At 51.7% G+C, this 19,651-nt stretch overlaps 1 protein-coding gene and 1 pseudogene across 1 annotated transcript in view; one reads left to right on the top strand and one right to left on the bottom strand.

The window, feature by feature from the left end:
* The window catches only part of Cfap77 (cilia and flagella associated protein 77), a 131,293-nt gene that overhangs the window by 34,720 nt on the left and 76,922 nt on the right, over nt 1-19,651 (bottom strand). Inside the window, exon 4 of the mRNA XM_059259920.1 lies at nt 2,700-2,805. Coding sequence (XP_059115903.1) covers nt 2,700-2,805 — 106 coding nt within the window. The remainder of the gene's footprint in view (nt 1-2,699; nt 2,806-19,651) is intronic.
* Nucleotides 4,385-4,594, top strand: LOC131908686 (cytochrome c oxidase subunit 7C, mitochondrial-like; annotated as a pseudogene).

The following is a 19,651-nucleotide window of genomic DNA, read 5'->3' on the forward strand; positions in this document are numbered from 1 at the left end:
GGGACCCACATCCCAGGAAGGATGCTCTGCCCATCTGCTGCAGGGCCCTGAGACCTCTGAAGGGCTGCTTTACTACTGGAGGAAAGGACCACCTTGTCTCTGAAAAATGCAGGGCACAGAGGAGAATCCGAACACATGTACCTTGCAGGATCACCCTCTGATCATAATCTCTTCCTCTTCCCCAGGACGACCCACCACATCCTCAAACCCAATACGAGAACACACAGGCTTGTTTCTTTGGCTCTTCTTTGCAAAGATTCCTGAGTCAGGGGAATTTTTATTCCACATGCTTTTTTCCTGCTCATTTAAAGAATTTTAAATATTTTATTTGACACACACACACACACACACACACACACACACACACACACACACACACTTGGGGGGATGTATCCATGTGTACAGCTGCCTGCAAAGGCCAGAGGCGCTTGATCCCTCTGGAGCTAGAATGATAGGTCATTGTAAGCCACCACACCTGGGTGCTGGGAACTGAACTCAGGTCCTCCGGAAAAGTAGTATGCTTTCTTAGCCCCTGAGCCATCTCTCCAGCTCTGTTCATCTCTTTTATCACACAGGCCTCAGCTTTGAACCCAGGATGAAGGGAAGATAGTTTTCCTCCCCTAGGCTGGTTCAACATGGGCGTCTGCTTTAGCAGGAGGGGCAGAGAGGCTCTGAGCCATGGGAACCAGCTGTTGATTAAAGTGTAACACTCTCCTGTGGAGCTACAAAGCAGCTTGGGGCAATAATGCCTCCTCCACACTGTCACACAGCGTGGTGACTCCTGAGGTAGTAACAGACTAACCAGAGGCCACTTTAAAAACAGTTCAATACTGGGCTCTCTAATGAAAACCAGGCCGCCGGGAGACTATGTGGTCCCTTCCCGGGAGGCTCCCCTGAGCCCCAGTGTGGCCCTAGAACCATTTTTGCTGTTCTCCTAGTGTTCGAGAAGTCAGCAAACGAGGGCTCCAGCTGCAGGAAGAGCCTGCACTTGACCAGAGAGACGTCGGAGTCTCCATCTCTGTCTCTTTTCTCCTTGAGTGTGCGCACGCGTGTGGGGGTGCACACACACATGCGTGCACACACCTGCGGGTGTCAGAGGCCTGTGTTTGGCGTCTTCTTCAATTGCTCTTCACCTTGTATTTTTTAGAGAGAGTTTCTCACTGAACTTAGAGCTCCCCAGTTAAACCCCAGGGATTCTTGTCAGCCCCCTTCTTCGTCAGCACTGAACACTCAGCTTTTTTTTTTTTTTTTTTTTTTTTTTTTTTTTTTTGGGTTTTCGAGACAGAGTTTCTCTGTGTAACTTTGCGCCTTTTCTGGAACTCGCTTTGTAGACCAGGCTGGCCTCGAACTCACAGAGATCCGCCTGTCTCTGCCTCCCGAGTGCTGGAATTAAAGGCGTGCGCCACCACCGCCCGGCTGACACTCAACTTTTAACGTTGGTGCTGGGAATCCACACTCAGGTCCTGATGCTTTCCTGGCAAGTATCAACTAAGCCATCTTCCCAGCCTCCGCTGCTTCATTTCCCTGAATTTCAGCATCTCCATGAAGTGAAGCAAACTAAGATCCTAGGGTGAGATGCTGACCTGATGGAATTCTCAGATGCCTGAGGACAGGACATGGGGCTCTTGCCAGCTCTCAGGGAAGGAAGTAATGCTCAATGCTGTCTGTGATTGTTGCAACATCCAAGATCTGCATGTGCTGCTTTGTTCTGCTCTCAGGTAGGATCTCTCCCACAGCCCAGGCTGGCCTCAGACTTGTTAGGCGGGCGAGGCTGGCCTTGAACTCCTGATTCTTCTGCCTCCACCTCCTAGGTGCCGGCATGATGGGTGCATGACACTATACCTGGCCGGTGCCCTACTCCCAGGGAAATCTAAAAAGCACAAAATCTGACTTGGCAGTCTGGATCAACTGAGGAGGCACCATGAACTCTCTTGAAGTCTGAAGTTTAGAATATTTTAAAGGAAGAGCCTTTGAGTACTTTAAAATGCACAGGGCAGCATAAAGAAAAGCAGGGAGTATTTTTTTGGTAAAATCTCACCAAAATGACTTCCTGCCCATTGCTAATGACTCACATCAATCGTAACTGGAGGAGTTTGGGTGCAACAGGGACCCTGGACCCCACTTCTCTGTGCTGCCCTGCCTTCTCCACACAGCTTTCCCTGCCTAGGATGTAGGATAAGGATGCCTTCTGGGATCCCGTATGAGAAGATGTGTTCCTCATGAGAGGATTACTCACTACTTAGTAACAAAACGCTTTCCTACTGTTTAAGAAAACATTTCTTTAACACACCCTTATAGACAGGTTTCCTACCCTGTCATACCAGCCAGTGTGGAGCACATGTCTGTCTAGGCTGGTGGAATGGGAGCCTAGTTTCCTCTGTAGGAAGGTCGGACAGGAGTTCAGGAAAAGATCTCCATGTAAGAGTCAATGTGACTAGGTCCTAATCCCAGCTGGGAGGTGACAGGACCTGCTGACTGGTGTCCAGCCATCTTTTTCACCATCCAGAATTAGGTGCAAGCAGAACCAGACCATCACTGAGACCAGTACAGATCTGAATTTCTCTGCAGCAGTATGTGCCTGCACCCCTGCCTCCTGCCCCAACCACATACTGACTCCCAACCACATACTGACTCCACTGATGCTGACTCCTCTCTTCCCTCCCCAAGCTTCAGCCCCTCAGAAGTGGGGGCAGGACTACCTTCTGTTTCTTCTCCAGTTTGATGGCTTGCTGAGTGGCCTTCTGCTCCTGTACCCACAGCTGCTGGTACCGATGTTGTAACAGGTCAAAGAAGGGTGTGGATGGCCTGTGGGGAGAAAGTTTCACAGAGCTTGAGGCCTGGGGAAAACTAGGGCACCCACATACGGAACAGACACCCCCCTCTCCACAGAGCACAGGCCCCACCGTCTGCAGACCACATCATCCTCCCTAGAGCCAGGAAAGGCTTCCTGTAGCACCCAGAAAACCCAGAGAATCAGATCGCATGCACAAAGTGCTCTGCAAACAGGGGGAGGCTCCACGTGTTATGTGGATAGTACAAAGATTCTGTCCTTAGACTGATGTTGATTAGGGCTCCTAGGTTCCCCGGATCCCTTTCTGCTGTGCCTCACCCACCCAGGGCTCTGCCCTCGGTCTGCTGAGGCTAGTATTGCAGAAGACTCCTGCCAAGCAGGTGGTCTAGCCTCAGTGTCTGATTTCCCTGGGAACTGCTCGGGATCTTCATTCCCAACCTTGGGGTCTGATTGTTCTGGTCCTCATCAGCAAGAATGCTGCCAAGTTGGATGAGCAAAATGCTCCCCACCCTTGGGGGTCTCTCCTCACTTAAACTCTGTCCCTGCTCTGGAGATGTTGGCTCCACATTTGTCAGTCCCACTGGCCTGGTGGAACTAATCTCAACTTTACACAAGGACCTATCTCTTTCTGAGGCAGCACTAGATGTCTTCATGGCTTGCAGCCTGGAACACTGAGCCAGTACTGAGTGCTCTGCAGGTACTGTCTGCAGGTGCTGTTTCCAGGTGCTGTCTGCAGGTGTTGTCCTCAGGTGCTGTCTGCAGGTGCTGTCCTCAGGTGCTGTCTGCAGGTGCTGTCTGCAGGTGCTGTCCTCAGGTGCTGTCTGCAGGTGCTGTCCTCAGGTGCTGTCCTCAGGTGCTGTCTGCAGGTGCTGTCCTCAGGTGCTGTCTCCAGGTGCTGTCCTCAGGTGCTGTCCTCAGGTACTGTCTGCAGGTGCTGTCTTCAGGTGCTGTCCTCAGGTACTGTCTGCAGGTGCTGTCTTCAGGTGCTGTCTGCAGGTGCTGTCTGCAGGTACTGTCTGCAGGTGCTGTCTCCAGATGCTGTCTGCAGGTGCTGTCTGCAGGTGCTGTCTGCAGGTGCTGTCTGCAGGTGCTGTCTCCAGGTACTGTCTGCAGGTGCTGTCTGCAGGTGCTGTCTGCAGGTACTGTCTGCAGGTGCTGTCTCCAGGTGCTGTCTGCAGGTACTGTCTGCAGGTGCTGTCTGCAGGTGCTGTCTCCAGGTGCTGTCTGCAGGTACTGTCTGCAGGTGCTGTCTCCAGGTACTGTCTGCAGGTGCTGTCTGCAGGTACTGTCTGCAAGTGCTGTCTGCAGGTATCATCCTTTATCATTTTAGTGATGAGGAGGAGAAGCTGGTCCCAGAGCAGTGTGGGGCAGCACTCCAAGTGAGGTTGGTTGAGCCACAAGGCTCAAAGCTAATGTAGATCTAAATCCCCCAAAGGGGTTGGGGCACTGCTCCCAGGTTGGGGCTGAGCTCTAAACAGCTTGCAAGACAGAATGTGCAGCTGCTCTGTATAGCAAGGTCATGAAGAAAGCAGACTGTGGTGGTGCAGCCATTTCTTCTGCCTCCCATGTCTGTGCCCCTCACAGAGCAGCACCATGTTGGACCAGAGTATCTGGAGGCTCACCACCTCCGTGGTCTGTCATAGCCACTATGAGAATGGCCGAGGGGGAAGAATTTGCCATTTTCAGTGGAAAACAAGTGATATTGGTTATGATGACTGTGTACTTGGATCTGGATTTGGTGCTCCTTTCTTTATAGGGAGGCACCAACTACTTAAAATGAGGATATTTAATTTATCCCTTTAACAGAATGAAGATCGTGTAAGAGATGTGATCTGGAAATTGGATTAAACTTTTGAACTCTAATTACTAAATAAAATCATTAATAAACAAAAAGTGTGAAAATGGACAGTGGCCATGTACCAAGAAAAACTCTGATCCTCAAGTTCAGTACCTGCTCAGGAGGCAGGCCTGTTGCCTATACTGCCTAGCCAGACAGGAAGTCATCCCACTGCCTATGGTGACCAGCCAGACAGGAAGTCATCCCACTGCCTACGGTGACCAGACAGGAAGCCATCCCACTGCCTACGGTGACCAGACAGGAAGCCATCCCACTGCCTACAGTGACCAGCCAGACAGGAAGTCATCCCACTGCCTACAGTGACCAGACAGGAAGTGATCCCACTACCTACGGTGACCAGACAGACAGCCATCCCACTGCCTACGGTGACCAGACAGACAGGCAGCCACCCCACTGCCTACAGTGACCAGACAGGAAGACATCCCACTGCCTACGGTGACCAGACAGGAAGTCATCCCACTGCCTATGGTGACCAGCCAGACAGGAAGTCATCCCACTGCCTACGGTGACCAGACAGGAAGCCATCCCACTGCCTACAGTGACCAGACAGGCAGCCATCCCACTGCCTACAGTGACCAGACAGGAAGTCATCCCACTGCCTACGGTGACCAGACAGGAAGTCATCCCACTGTCTACGGTGACCAGACAGGCAGCCATCCCACTGCCTACGGTGATGAGACAGGAAACCATCCTAACTGCCTATGGTGATGAGACAGGAAGCCATCCTAACTGCCTATGGTGATGAGACAGGAAGCCATCTCACTCTGTCAATTTTGCAGAAAATAAAGCTATCAACTCGCTCAGGAGATGGAGGCAGGAGAATCACAAGTTCAAGGTCACCTTCAGCTATGTGAGTTTAAGGCCAGCATGGGTTACATGAAACTTCATCTCAACTCCCTATCCTCCAAGAGTTAATTTTTAAAATTTATTTAAAAATAATTTTCAAGTTGGGTGCAGTGAGGAAGCCTGCTAGATACTGAGACCCTGTCTCTAAAAATATGTGATAATGGGGCTGGAGAGATAACAGGGCTTAGCAGTTAAGAGCACTGAGTGCTTTTGCAGAGGACCCAGGTTCTGTTTCCAGCACCCACATGGTGGATCACAACTATCTGTAACTTCAGTTCCAGATTGGATGTCCTCTTCTAGCTTTCAAGGGCACCAGGCCCTTGATACATAGCCATACATAAAAACTTAAATATATAATAATAATTAGTTAGACTAATCAATAGAAGTGTGGGTGATGCTCATTAGTGGTGGCTGAACCGGCTAGAAGGCTAATAGGAAATGCCTGGCCGATGGTCGCTTCAGCCTCAGTTCAGAATGGCCAGGCCTCAGTGCTATCACCACCACTGTGGTAAACAACCACAGCATGAGGGTGCTCCTCTAGGCTGGGGGCATTCCAATGGTGGAGTGCTTGCCCAGCTTGTGTGAGGTCCTGGATTTGAGCTCCAGTACCACAAACCAAATAAATGATCATTTCAACCCTGCTAGCGGCGGCGGCCAGCAGAGACTATTCCAGAAGCCATGCCCTGGGAGGTGTGTGGAATCTTCTGGCACACATGTGGAGAAAAGTGACCAGCCCTCCAGACCAGCGTTATCCAGTAGACTCGCCACCCAGAATGCAAGCTAGAGTCTCCTGGGGCCTCGAATGAGGGGAGAGGTGACAGCTCAGGACCAGACTTGTGACCTCCAGAGCTGTGAGGACTGGAGCTAATGCTGTCTACCTCCACCCCGTCTTCTTCCCTAACCTCCCTCACCCCTTTGTGGCAACTTGTTAAGGAAGCCCCAAGATGCTCAGGAATATGCCCTGGGAACTGCTGTCTGGGCCTGAATTGAAGTCGGAGCCAGAAACACTAGAGACAGTAATTCAGGTTTTCTCTCACTCCTGAGACTCACGACCTGGAGGGCCCAAGATGCTGAGCTGCATACAGACACCCATCTGGATGGTCATAGTGCCGATAGTTTTCCAAAGCAGCCAGAGAGGGCATCAGGAGCCGCTCAAACCTGAGATGAGAGGTAGAGACACAGGAGAAGCAAGCCCCCATGTCTGCCCAGCAAGGTCCAGAGGCTGCAAACCTCTGCCCCTGGGTTTGTTGGATCTGGTCTGTACGGCAACACTGAAAGTCTGAAATCATTGTCAACGGTTAGAGATACAGATGTCTGGGGCTCAGTTGTTGATGCTCAGTCTGTGTAGTGCTTGCTGTATAAGCATGGGGACCTGACCCTAATCCCCAGAATCTGTGTAAAAACAGCCGATGTGTTGGCATGCACTGGTGATCCTAGAACTAGGGGAAACGGGGGACCAGCAGGTCCCTAGGGCTCTCAGGCCAGCAGCCTAGTCTTCTTGACAAGCACTAAGCCAGTGAGAGACCCTCTCTCAAAAAACCAGGGAGACCTCTGAGGAATGGCACCCACGGTTGACCTCTGACCTCCACATGCAGGTACACACACGCACACCTACGTACACACACCCTACACATAAATAGGACAGTCAATGTTTCAAAACAACTTTTCAGATTGTTGTGAAAGTGTGTAAGTTCTGCCCACATAGGCCCGCATTCCCAGTTGGTGTAATTGGCTGGCACTGAGTCCCAGCTGCCGTTAGCCCTGGTTCTGTCTTCCCCGCTGCCCTGGCACTGGTGAGCTGTAATCCCTGACAGGCCCCTTCTATGAGTGAGACTGTGTGGCCTTGGAGACAACCAGATAGTTAGCCAGGACCCTAAATATCCATCCACTTCTCCAAACTATTGCAACTTGGCATGAGGGCACCAGAGGACCTGGGAATCTGGCTAAGTTGGATTCCATTTGAGAAGCAGCCCAAGGCTTTGATTCCCATAGACAGACAGTGGCTCTTTGTTCCTGCCTCCTGTACCCCTGTGGTGACTTTTATTACTTAATTATTACACGCCCCATGCCTCTGAGCAGCCTAATTTATAGCTGTGCTTTCTAACGACACTGTGTGCGTAATCTGGAAATATCTACCCCAAGAGGCTGCTCCCAGCGAACAGCCCTCTTCCCCGCAGCCCCGCGTATCCATCACTTCACACCAGCTCTTCAGCCCTCCCCTAGCCTGGCTGACCGACTCAGCGTCCTGCTCTGGCCAGCCCAGCAATTCTTATTCTCTGGAAAGAGGCAGTGGGGGCTGAGCCAAGGGGAACCTAGGATGCCGTGAGTTATGGCAGGCAGCCCTGGCCTAGGCCCTCCATGGCCACCCACAAGCTGGCTAGTTTCTGTTCTGGCTCATTAACGTGGATAAACAGGTGCAGAGGCTGGCCTGGTGTGGAGAAAACTCAGGCCATAAATTGGATGTTATCACCCCTGCATGGTCTCCAGTTTCAGAGCTAGGACTGGACTCGCAGCCATGGTCCACCAGGTTCAGCTTTCTCTTCAACTCCTGGCATTCACCCTACACTGCATGGCTTCCCCAGACTTCCAGCCCTTCTGGGTGGAGTTCTCCTTGCCAGCACATGCTCGTACATGCACACATGTCATCTCTTCTCGTATGGGCCTCAATTGTGGGGTTGCCTCCTCCAAGGGCTGGTTCCCAGCTACCCTGCCCTAAACAGCCTTGGCTAGGTGTTTTCCACCTGAGCATAAGCCCGTTCATCCCTTCTGGCCCCAGTGGAGCTCCAGAGGGCAGAAACAATTCTGTGCCTGCTGTGAACTGACGTGCTCCACCCTGCATAGACATGTGGAGGGTAATAAAGACCTGAGTTAAATCCCCTAGAACCCATGTTAAAAAAACAAACAAAAAAACACTGGGTGTGGTGGTGCACACTTTGAATCCCAGCACTAGGGAGGTGGAGACACGTCCCAGGCTGATGGCCAGCCAGCCTGGCTGAATCAGCAAGCTCCAGGCCACGGAGAGACCCTATGTCAGAAAATTCAGTGGACAGCACCAGAGGATCTTCCACACACACGTGCACGCATGTACCTACATGGACAGATGGACACACACACACACACACACACACACACACACACACACACAGAGGCAGGAAGAACGCAAGGCAGATGAGAAAAGAAAGGGAAAAGAAATCTTAGGCAAATTTTTGACAGATACATTTTCCTTAGTTTGCTCGGTACAAATTAGGCTGCATGTGTGTTATAGCAAATTACCAGATTAAATGGTGGAATCTGCCTTCAGGGAGGACGCCATCCTCCTCACAGGCGGCGTGGTGCCAGACACTGAGCATCTTAGACAGAGCAACCACCAAAACAAACCCAAGTTCTTCCACTCAAGTCTCACACCTCAAGAGGATCTCAGTTTAAACAGAAAACAAACACTGTCAGGTACACAGGAGAGAGCCTTTGAGAGTTAGAGCTAGGTGAAGACTGTTTATTCATTTAGGATTTTGAGACCGAGTCTCATGTAGACAGGCTTTCCTCAGACTCATTCTATAGCTGAGGACGACTTTGAACTTCCGATCCTCTGGCCTCCACCTCTTAAGTACTGGGCATGCCTTTAAAGGGATGAGGCAGCATGGTGGGTTTGAGCAGAGCTGGGTCACCAAACCCAGGACTTCCTGCATGCTAGGCAAGCACTCTGCCACTGGGCCACATGCCCGGTACCCCTCCTCTCTTGACCTTTCCAGGAGGTGTTGTTAGGAACCAATTACCCTATCCCCCCCGCCCCAGTCACCATTGTTGCTTTGTTACAGCTCACTTATTTATTTGCTTGGTTTTTTTTTTTTTTTTTTTTTTTTTTTTTTTTTGTGTGTGTGTGTGTGTGTTTTGAAGTTCAGCTTTTTATTGTAGCTCTTTCTAACTCCAACATGAATGATTTTGCCACAGGCTGAGGCCCCTGCGGTAACAATTACAGCTGCCCTTCCTGCACACCTCTCTTTTGAGGAGCGGGAGGGGTTCACACAGAAAAGCTTAATTATTTATCCTCACTAAATGTGCACAGGAAAGGGTGGTATTGGGGCAGCTGATGCCCAGAGAGGTCAAACGGCTTGCCCAGGGCCACACAGCACATACTAGCAGCGAAGCTGGGACTCCCAGCCTTCCAGCTACAGATGCCACAGCCCAACAAATTGCAATCTGTGTTCACCAAGGGCAGTAGTTAAGGATGAATGAGGCTGGCCAGCCAGCTACACCTGGAGGCCAGGTCCAGGGAGTCTGGCTGCTTTCACAGGAGACCCCAGACTTGCCCAGGCAATGCTTCTATCACCAGACACTGTCTCCTGGTCTCCAGCCCACCCCACACAGGAGCTGAGGTTTTAGGGGAGCTTCCCAGCTGTTCCCAGCTGACCCCTGTGGCTTCCTGCTGTCCTCAGGATGTACTGCCCCATTTCCTAAGGCGTCTCTGGCCACCTCTCAGCTGACCCCTGTTTTCCTGATCCCCAGGGCTCCTGAATATCCTCTGCTTCCTCCTCCCAGGATTTTCCTTTCCTTTGTCTGGCACCCGCAGCCCCTAGGCTGTCTTCATGGTCTGTACTCTGCACAGGGTGGTGTGAGACCATTCCCAATGACATTCTCAGTAAACAGCAAGTATCCCTGGAGACCTTTGGACTCTCTTGAGTGCAGCTGCCCAGCCCATATCCAGAGCCCAGGAAGGGGCTGTGAGAGAAGCAACCCTGTTCTCAGGGAACCCTGCAGACAATCTCATAACAGGGATGGCCTGACATTCTTAGAAAGGGTGCAGGGACTCAGGGCAAGTATCGATGTCTCATCCATGAAATCCTCATGATAGCAAAATTTGGGGTCTCTCTACCCCTGGGGGCTGGCCTTGCCTTTTTGAGCATAAACCAGGGGCTGGAGACATGGACACCTGTGGTTCTCAGCCATTCATGTTAGATCTTGAAAAACTACCCAAAAGCCATCTGGGTGGGCTATTCTATTCTGTATCTCCAGATAAGGCTTGGGACCTCCATCCCAAGCTCAGGGGCTGAGGCTGCAGGGGTGGCGGGGGAGGAGGGCAGCACAGGCCTTGGGATGGTGGGGTCTGTCCAGTTACCCAGGTATTTGAAGCTCTTCTGAGAGCAGAGGGAGAAGGGGCAGAGGAGAGATGCAGCGTGAATCCTAACTGGTCTTAATAATAAAAACCCAGAGCCAGATATCGGGGTGCTGGAAGATCAGAGAGGCAAAGGAGCCAGCCACAGTCACCTTTTACCTCACCAACTCCTCAGCCTGAAAGGGGGCTGAGCTCCTGTCTCCGCCCGCCTTATGATTCCTCTCTCCTCCCAGCCATATCACTTCCTGTCTCCACCTCCCTAGTGCTGGGATTAAAGGTGTGAGCTTCCACTACCTAGCTCTGTTTCTCTTTTAGACTGGTTCATTCTCATAGTCCAGGGTGGCCTTGAACTCCTGATCTTCCTGTTTCCTCCTCCAAGTGCTGGGATTAAAGGTGTGTGCCACCACTGCCTGGCCTCTATGGTTAACTAGTAACTAGCTGCGCACTCTGATCTCAAGGAAAGCTTTACTTGTTACAGCACAAACAAAATATCACCACAGAGGGAGCGGGTGGTGTACACAGGTCTGGGAGGGGCAGGAAGAACTGAGCCAGGTCCACATCAGAGTTGGAGAGCTTGGTGAGACTTGGGGTCCCCCAGGAAGGGGAGGAGACTGACTGCAAGGAGACGTCAGGGCTTCCAAGGAACGAAAATGTGCTCTACTTTCTCTGGATAGCAAGGCTTATAAATGTACTGATCCACAATGGGGCGTCTGCACTGGGCCCTGCTGCTTCCCCTGGCTCTGAAGTCAGCTGGGGACCGGCCCATGGATTCTCACACAGCCTCTGCTGTGGTGGCCGAGCCACTGCTAAGAGTTCTGACAAATCCTTTGCTCTAACCTGGAAGGAACCTTCAGAGAAGTCCCTTCCGGCCCTGATGCTCCACTCTTAGCCACACCATGTCACAATTAAGTCTAATGGTGCAAAAAGTGGGGAATAAATGAGACGAAAACCAGCTCTGGCTCCCGGTGTGCCTTGAGAAAGTTCAGATTCGCCCCATCAAATCCATCCTCAAAGCTTTGCGATTGATACCCCAGACCAAGGCTTGATCTCCAATGAAGGCTGGGGGTGAGCACACAAGGGAGATGGAGGGGATCGTTTGCAAACGTTAGGTTGACATGGGTGCAGTGTGGTGCGGGGTGGGTACAAATGAGGCCTGACAGCTCTGATTCGCCCGCCGCCTCCGCGCAAGAGCTCTGTGGATCAGAGGGGCCCTCTCATAGAAGCTCATCTTCATCCGCGATGCTCATTAAAACTTTGCCGAGCCCAGAACTTGGCGGGAGCCAGGAAAGTGAAGACGCCTTCTGAGGGACTTTAGGTACACATTTGTTGAAAGGTGTTTAAGAAGGAGATTCGGGTCTGACAAACTGGATTCAGTGCAGCGCTCCGTTCACAGCGGGCTAAAATAATTGGTCATCAGTGACTACTAATTCCGTTTAGTAGCCAGAGGCGATTTTTTTCTTCCTAGAAAATCAATGACAGCACGGAGGTCTGTTCAATGTGATTCCACTCCAGATGGGCCCTTCTTTCACGCTTGACGCCTCTTCCAGTGGAGACAGCTATTTTGTTAAAATAAAATTAAAATCCGTCCCTAATATGCCAGCGGCTTGCTGCTCCTGGGGAGCCAGGAGCTGTTGGCATGGGCATTCACACAGCCTCGAGGGGATGAAGGAGTGGACAATGAGCCAAGTGTGGTGGCGCATGCTTGGAACTCTAGCTATCGGGAAGACAAAGCAGGGAGATTGGTGCAAATTTGAGGCTAGCCTGGTCTACATATGGAGCTTGAGACTAGTCAACATAGCAAGATCCTGTTTCAAAAATAATTTAAAAAGAAGAAAACCGGACAGTGTTTTCCATCTGGGCCTCGCACAGTCCATGAGCCTTGACTGTGAGCCATGCATGGTGGTACACACTTTTTCTAGCACTCAAGAGACAGAAGCAGGTGGATCTCTATGAGTCCAGGCCCAGCCTAGTCTACATAGTGAGTTCCAGGACAGCCAGGGCTACACAGTAAGATCCTGACTTAAAAATAACAACCACAAAAGCCCGTAGCCCAAGGCGATGCCATCTAAAGAGACCTCTTGTCCTCTCTCACTCTTGGGACTTACCCCAGGCCCAGGGATGGCAGCGTCCAGGGATGGCCCTGGTATTCTAGACAGCACCACATTGCTACCTAGCATGCCTTTCTTCTCGGCAGAGCTGAGGCTACAGAGGGCTCATGGTGTGGCTCCCGAGGGACTGTAAGGACGTCACTGAGGACTTAGCTAGTGTTTAAAACTCCGGCAACAAGCCCGCCCCTGCGCTGGTCTGCATTTTCTTCCATTGCAAGGTCTGGGTAGCCGGCTCTGTTGGTGAAGTCTGTGAAGTCATGAGGACCCGGGTTTGATCCCTGAAACCGTGTGGAAAGGTGGGCATGGTGGTACATGCTTGTCATCCATCTGAGGAGGTGGAAATAAGACTATTCCTGGAGCTCACTGGCCAGCAAACACACACACACACACACCATAGACACTACACACACTAACACACCACACACATAGACACTACACACACACACACATACACCATAGACACTACACACACTAACACACCACGCACATAGACACTACACACGCACACACATATACCATAGACACTACACACACTAACACACCACGCACATAGACACTACACACACACACACACACACACACACACCATACATACTAACATACACACTCACATATCATACACACCACACACACACTAACACATACACTCACACACCACACACACTCTATGCACACACACCACACACACTAACAGACACACACTCACACACCATACACATAGACATTCCACACATACATACACTCACACACCACACACCCTCACACACACACCACACACACAGGCACTCCACAAACACATATACTCACACACTCATACACACACCACACAATACTCTCATACACACACACATACACACACTCACACACCATATACACATTCACATACCACACACACATACATACACACATACACAAACCACACACACATGTACACACACCACATACATACACACACATATACTCACATACACAACACACACAAACACATATGCATATATGCACACATACACACATGAGAACACACACACACGTGCGTACACACGCATACACACATTTCCATGAAGAGCACTGCAGCAGTCCCTGCAGTGTTAAGATCTAACACAGACCTCCATCCTGTACAGCCCTAACCTGGCTTCTCCTGCCCATAATATCTCGCAACCCTGTAGCAAAGCGTCGCTCCCAGGATGGTGGCGTTGCTACGGCCCACTGACATTACTTGAGTTTGCCCGATTTCACCTGCACAGTCTCATCTGCAGGTTCCACCTCTGCAGGTTCAGATGGCCACAGACCAAAAGTACATTTTTGTCTGTTTGATGTTTCCACATGTCAATACGTGTCTGAGGGGCAGAGGCAAGAGCCTTGGCAGGAGAGCATGGTTCAAGGCCTGGGCAATACAGTAAGACCATTGCCCTCATTTAAAAAAAAAAAATTTATCTGGTGCTGTTGTTAGACGAGACATGAGCTTGGGTTTGGCACAGTCCCCACCACTCCCTATTACTGTACCCAGGGCTTCCCCGTTCATCCGCAACGTCATGGCCTTGTAACCTGGTCTCTGCCTCTTTTTTTTTTTTTTTTTTTTTTTTTTTGGTTTTTCGAGACAGGGTTTCTCTGTGTAGCTTTGCGCCTTTCCTGGAACTCACTTAGTAGTCCAGGCTGGCCTCGAACTCACAGAGATCCGCCTGGCTCTGCCTCCCAAGTGCTGGAATTAAAGGCATGCGCCACCACCGCCCGGCTGGTCTCTGCCTCTTACACAACATAAATACTTCACGTTGCTCTCTTCCCAAAAGCTCAAAGAACAGTTTAGAGATGAAGTCACATCCATTTTTCCGATGTGTGCAGAGGCTGCATTAATCACACTGAGGGATTTGGAGGCGACCCCAGAGATGGCACCAGTGACTTTAAAGGAAGGCAGAGAGAGCCAAGCTGGTGTGCTGCCTTGTCTCGTGTGGGAAGGAAGCCCTTAGCCCCATGATTTGGAAAGGGACCCTTAACCACATGCTGTTCACATCGCCCCACCTCAGCTACCACAGAGCGGGCCCTGGAGTCGGGGGAAGGATGGAGAGCCCTGAAAGGTGGCTAAGCAGGATGAGGTAGAGTCTGTGTGTCCATCTGGCCTTGGAGGCAAGTTACAAAGTCCCAACACACTTTCAGGGACCCATGAAATGGTTTTTTATTTCTTTTAAAAATCAGCCTGGAATCTATCTCCCCTTACCCCAGCAGAACCAGAAAATATTATTGCAGACTTATGTGAATGGGAGAAATGGCTCCGGAAGGCAGGGATGTCCTGGGGCCCACAGAAGCCCTCCTATAGGACTGAGAAAGAGGATGGCCACCCCTCACTCCTCCAACGCATGCCAGTCCACTTTATCAGCCTGGATCAGAAGTCACCTCGTTTCTGCTGTCCAAACCGGTGACTCTAAGGAGAGAATATGAAGTATGCAGAGAGAAGGTGGGACTGGGAGATGCCTGAGTCGGTCACGTGCCTGTCTTGTAAGAACCGGGACCTGAATTTGAGCTCCAGAGCTCAGGAAAAAGAGCCAAGTGTGTGGAGCTCGCACTTAATCCCAGCACTGGGGAAGTGGAGACAGCGGATCTTTGGGGCTCTGTGGCCAGCTAGTTAACCTACTCGGCCAGTGAGAGGCTCTGCCTCAAGAAAACAAGGTAGATGGTGCCTGAGGAACGACACCCCTGGCCTCCACGTGCACACTGTCACCCTGTCACACAAACATGCACATGCATGTGTGCCTGTGTGTGTGTGCGCGTGCACGCGCGCGCGCACACACACACACACACACACACACACACACGGATGCCTGTGTCTCAGGTGGGACATTCCATCCAAGGAATCCACAATGTCCCAGGGTACGCTCCACCCCCAGACCTATGATTTTGTGAAGGTTGCCACTCTGAGCGATTCCCTACAGAGGACTCTAACCCTGCTGGCCATCTGTTTCTTTTTTCTTTTTTTTTTTTTTTTTTTTTTTGGTTTTTCGAGACAGGGTTTCTCTGTGTAGCTTTGCGCCTTTCCTGGAACTCACTTGGTAGTCCAGGCTGGCCTCGAACTCACAGAGATCCGCCTGGCTCTGCCTCCCGAGTGCTGGGATTAAAGGCGTGCGCCACCACCGCCCGGCCCCATCTGTTTCTTGTAGGAGCTGAGGAGGGCTGGTCAGCCCCGACGCCCAGACTCCTGCCTTATGCCTTGGCTTTCTGTTGTACAACAGGAAAGGGCGGTGACCAGGCCCTGGCAGGACTCTGAGAGCTAATTAGATGCCAAGATCTCTGGGCTCACAGATTACTTCTTAATTGTTTGTGGGTTTAACATAAGAGCTAATGATGGAGGGGGAGGTACCATCACAGCGTAGCCCTGACTTCTAGATCGTCTAGGGGGTCATTTGCAACTTGTTAACATTCGTCATCAGGGTGATTCAATTAGCAGCTCCCTGGCACAGGTGTCCACCCCCAGGGTGGCAGAGGCCTTGGGCTGAAGTGGGAAGGAAGGTAGCTGAGAAGCATGTTCTCCAGAGGGCTGGGAAAATTCACCATGGGGGCTCCTGGCACCTGGGGGCAAGAGGAGAAGCAGCCTATCACCCCTCCAAGAAGGGAGGGAAGGGTAGAAAGGGCAGTGTGCAGGGGGAATGGAAACTGGTTCTCACCATGCAACTCACAGCAGTATGACTTTTCTGTACCCTGTGTTGCAAGGGAGCAGCAGCCTCTGGATGGTGTGGAGAGGAGGATGCTGCAGAGGGAGAAGAAGCCCGCAGCTGGGAGCTTGGTCCCTCGCCCACTTTGCACTGGCCTCCAGCTCTCAGGGAAGCCTAACTGGGAAAACCTGAAGCAGGGCTGGCAGCCCAGGATGCAGAAGCCCCGGGAGGAAGCAGCCAGCCTTGTTAGCGCTGACCTTGGCACCCAGCAGCTCCTGATGGATGGGGTTCGGCCTGGACAGGCCCCATGGGAGCCGCAGGCGATCCATTACAGGCCCCCTGGTCCCCATACCGCAAGCAGCAGGCTGGGGATAAATCTCTGTCTGGGCAGCCGGAGAGCCAGAGGGGAAACAGCACCGTATGAAAAATGTCTCTGTCCTGGCTCTAGCTACAAAGCTCATGAGAAAGGAAAGGAGGGAGCACCCCAAAGAGGGAGGAACCCCAAGTGCAACCTTGTCTTAGGCCACTGCTCAGTCTGGACCCCATTCAGCCTGAGTCCCTGGAGATACAGATTCGTGGAAGCCTGCAACCTTGAGGACAAGCGACTCCTGCCCCTGCTGGGCAGCTGGACAGATTCAGATGTTAGCCAGAACTACCACCTCTGGAATCCCCTGTGACCTTTCATGAGAGAATAGAACTCCATGCCTGTTTCCTGTGCTCACTCCAGGAGCTGGCCAGAGTTTCAGTGGCTTTGCTCCAGCGAGAGCTGAGTCCTCAGAAGTGAGCTCAGGGTCGTGCTAAAAACTGTAACCAGTTGTTCCCAGCACATCTGGCTGTTGGGGGTCGCACAACTGCACCAGGCCACTCCCATCACCACAATCGCAGCTCAGATGAGGAGCAACGTTCTCCCCTGGGGTCTTGCTCTGCCTCTTGGAAACCTGTGTGTACAGTCACCATGGAGGAGGCTTGGCTTAACCCTGGCACTATCACCAACTGGCTCTGTGGCCTCGATGTTTCCTCACTGACAGGGAGGTCAGTTCCCATTCATTAGAATTGGGAGCAGTCAATGAGATCGTGTGTTGGAAATGCTCGCCACTGCACTCAGGGGTCACATAGGGAAGACAGCGGGAACACCAGCCGGGAATGTGGCCCGCAGAGTCAGTGGTCCTCGTGTGGGTCTCTGAAGCCCCTCCATTGTCTCTGTCATGGCCTCGAGGAGTTGAGTTGAGGCCAGATGTGGTGTCTTCTCGGCATCTCTTCCCAGTCAACTGCAGGACTCCATTCCTGGCCCTCCCTCCTTGCCTCACACACCATCCTGGCAGCTCCCCTCTGGCTACTGTCCTGTTAGCAGATCTTCTCCTAAATGTTAATGCCATCGTTATTGTCTTCTTTTTCTCCTCCTCCTCCTCTCTCTCTCTCTCTTTTTTTTTTTTTTTTGTTTAAGAGGTCTCATATAGCCCAGGCTTGCCTTGAACTCCTTATGTAGCTGAAGATGACCTTGAACTTCTGATCCTTCTGCCTCCACTTTCCAAGTGCTAGGGTTACAGCCATAAATCACCACCATGCCTGGTCTTATCTAGTATTGGAGGTGATCAAACCATGTCAAACAAGCGAACCACCAAGTGAGCCATCGTCCCCAGCTCCACCTGGCATTTTTTAACGTGGCGCTCCAGGTATGATCCGAGCAGCAAGGGGTCACCTCCCTTGTTTTTTAATTTCTTCCTCTAATGCAAGCCAAGGGACACAGTGTCTGAGGCAGCACCATGCTGCGCACCCGTCAGCAGAGTCTGTGAAGTGACAGGAATGCCTGGCTGTTCGGTCCCTTCTCAGAGTCTCAGGCAGACAGACTCTCAACTTTCAGTCACTGTCCCGAAGCCTGAAACAGACCGGGACCACATTTTTCCTCCAACAAAAACTTAGCCAGGACCTGTGTGTGCCAGCCAGAGACTAAGGCTCTGGTGTCGTTTTTCTTTCTTTGCTGTGTTGGGGAGGGAACCCCAAGTGTCACTCACAATAGGCCAGTGTCCTCCAGACTAACAATGACCGCCTCAGTCTTCTGGGGCCTGAACAACCAGAAGGGAAACTCAGCCGGAAGCTGAGGTGCAGCTACTGTGGTGTGAGGCCAGCTGGATCCTGGGAAGGACGCGCGGTTGCTCTCTCCTCCCAGCTCCCAGCTGGGTCTTCCCAGGTCTCCTGGCTCCCTCTTGCGGTCAGCCAGGCCCCTCAGCAGCCACAGAAGCCTGCCTACGACATCTAAGCATCTCCCCCCCTCCCAGGACTTTGGGTGTCTGGCTTGGATCTGGGTATTGGCTCCTGCAGAAGCAAAACAAGGCAGTGTGATGGATGGGCCCACCATAAATTTGATAAATAAATCCGCTTGGCAGAGAGATTCACAAGGCCTGTCAGGCGGGCAGCACTTATTTAACTGCTATGAAACTTCTTCCATTCTTCACTCTTGTCCCTCAGGCTGGCGATGCCTGAGGACAGGGTGAACAGCACTACAGAAAGTTGGAGGTAGTAGTCACTGCTTCTCATTCCTCCACCACCCCAAAGCTTTCAGCTCCCTGATCTGTCTGTCCAGATCAAACCAGCGGGATGAGCCAAGGCCTCTGTAGAAGTAATGCATTGCTACAGGCTCCATGTTCGGATCCCAGTGTGGTCATGTGATCATGCATTCACTCAGCCAACATTAACTGAAGGCCTCTTCAGCTAAGAGCTCTAGTCAGAACTGGAGATGGCGAGATGGGCAGAGGCAGGCCTGGAGTAGCCAGTGTGGTGAAGCCTTGGAATGTTGCCTCACAGAGTCTGAGTCTGTTGGATGTGGAAGTCAGGAGAGGAGGAAGAGGAAGGGGAAGGAAGCGACGAGTGTGGTGTGGTCCCTAGCCCAGGACTGAACTGGAAGGTGGGGAGCCTTTAAAAGGTAGAGCCTAACTGAACATCAAGTAAACCTCTCCCCGTCCCAAGCTGGTTAGCAGCAATGTGCCACATTCAGGGGGTCGGGGGGACCTCACTGAGCTCCGTTATGTTTAGATGGAGTTCTGAGAATTTTCAGGAAATCTAACCTGCTGTCCTGACCCCAGGGAAAGTCCAGTGTCACCCTCTGCCATGTCACCTCTGCCTAGTGTCTGTTAGTGCCTCTGTCCCTGTCACCCGCATTCAGGCTACACCAGTTCCCAGCCCCACTGCAGAGCAGACCCAGGCAAGCGAATCTGCCATTCCAACCCTCTGTCCCCTCTCTGAAAACATGAGAAGCTAAAGATTCTAAAGGGAGACACACACACACACACACACACACAC

This window comes from Peromyscus eremicus, chromosome 4 (assembly GCF_949786415.1).
Source record: "Peromyscus eremicus chromosome 4, PerEre_H2_v1, whole genome shotgun sequence".
Taxonomy (NCBI): domain Eukaryota; kingdom Metazoa; phylum Chordata; class Mammalia; order Rodentia; family Cricetidae; genus Peromyscus; species Peromyscus eremicus.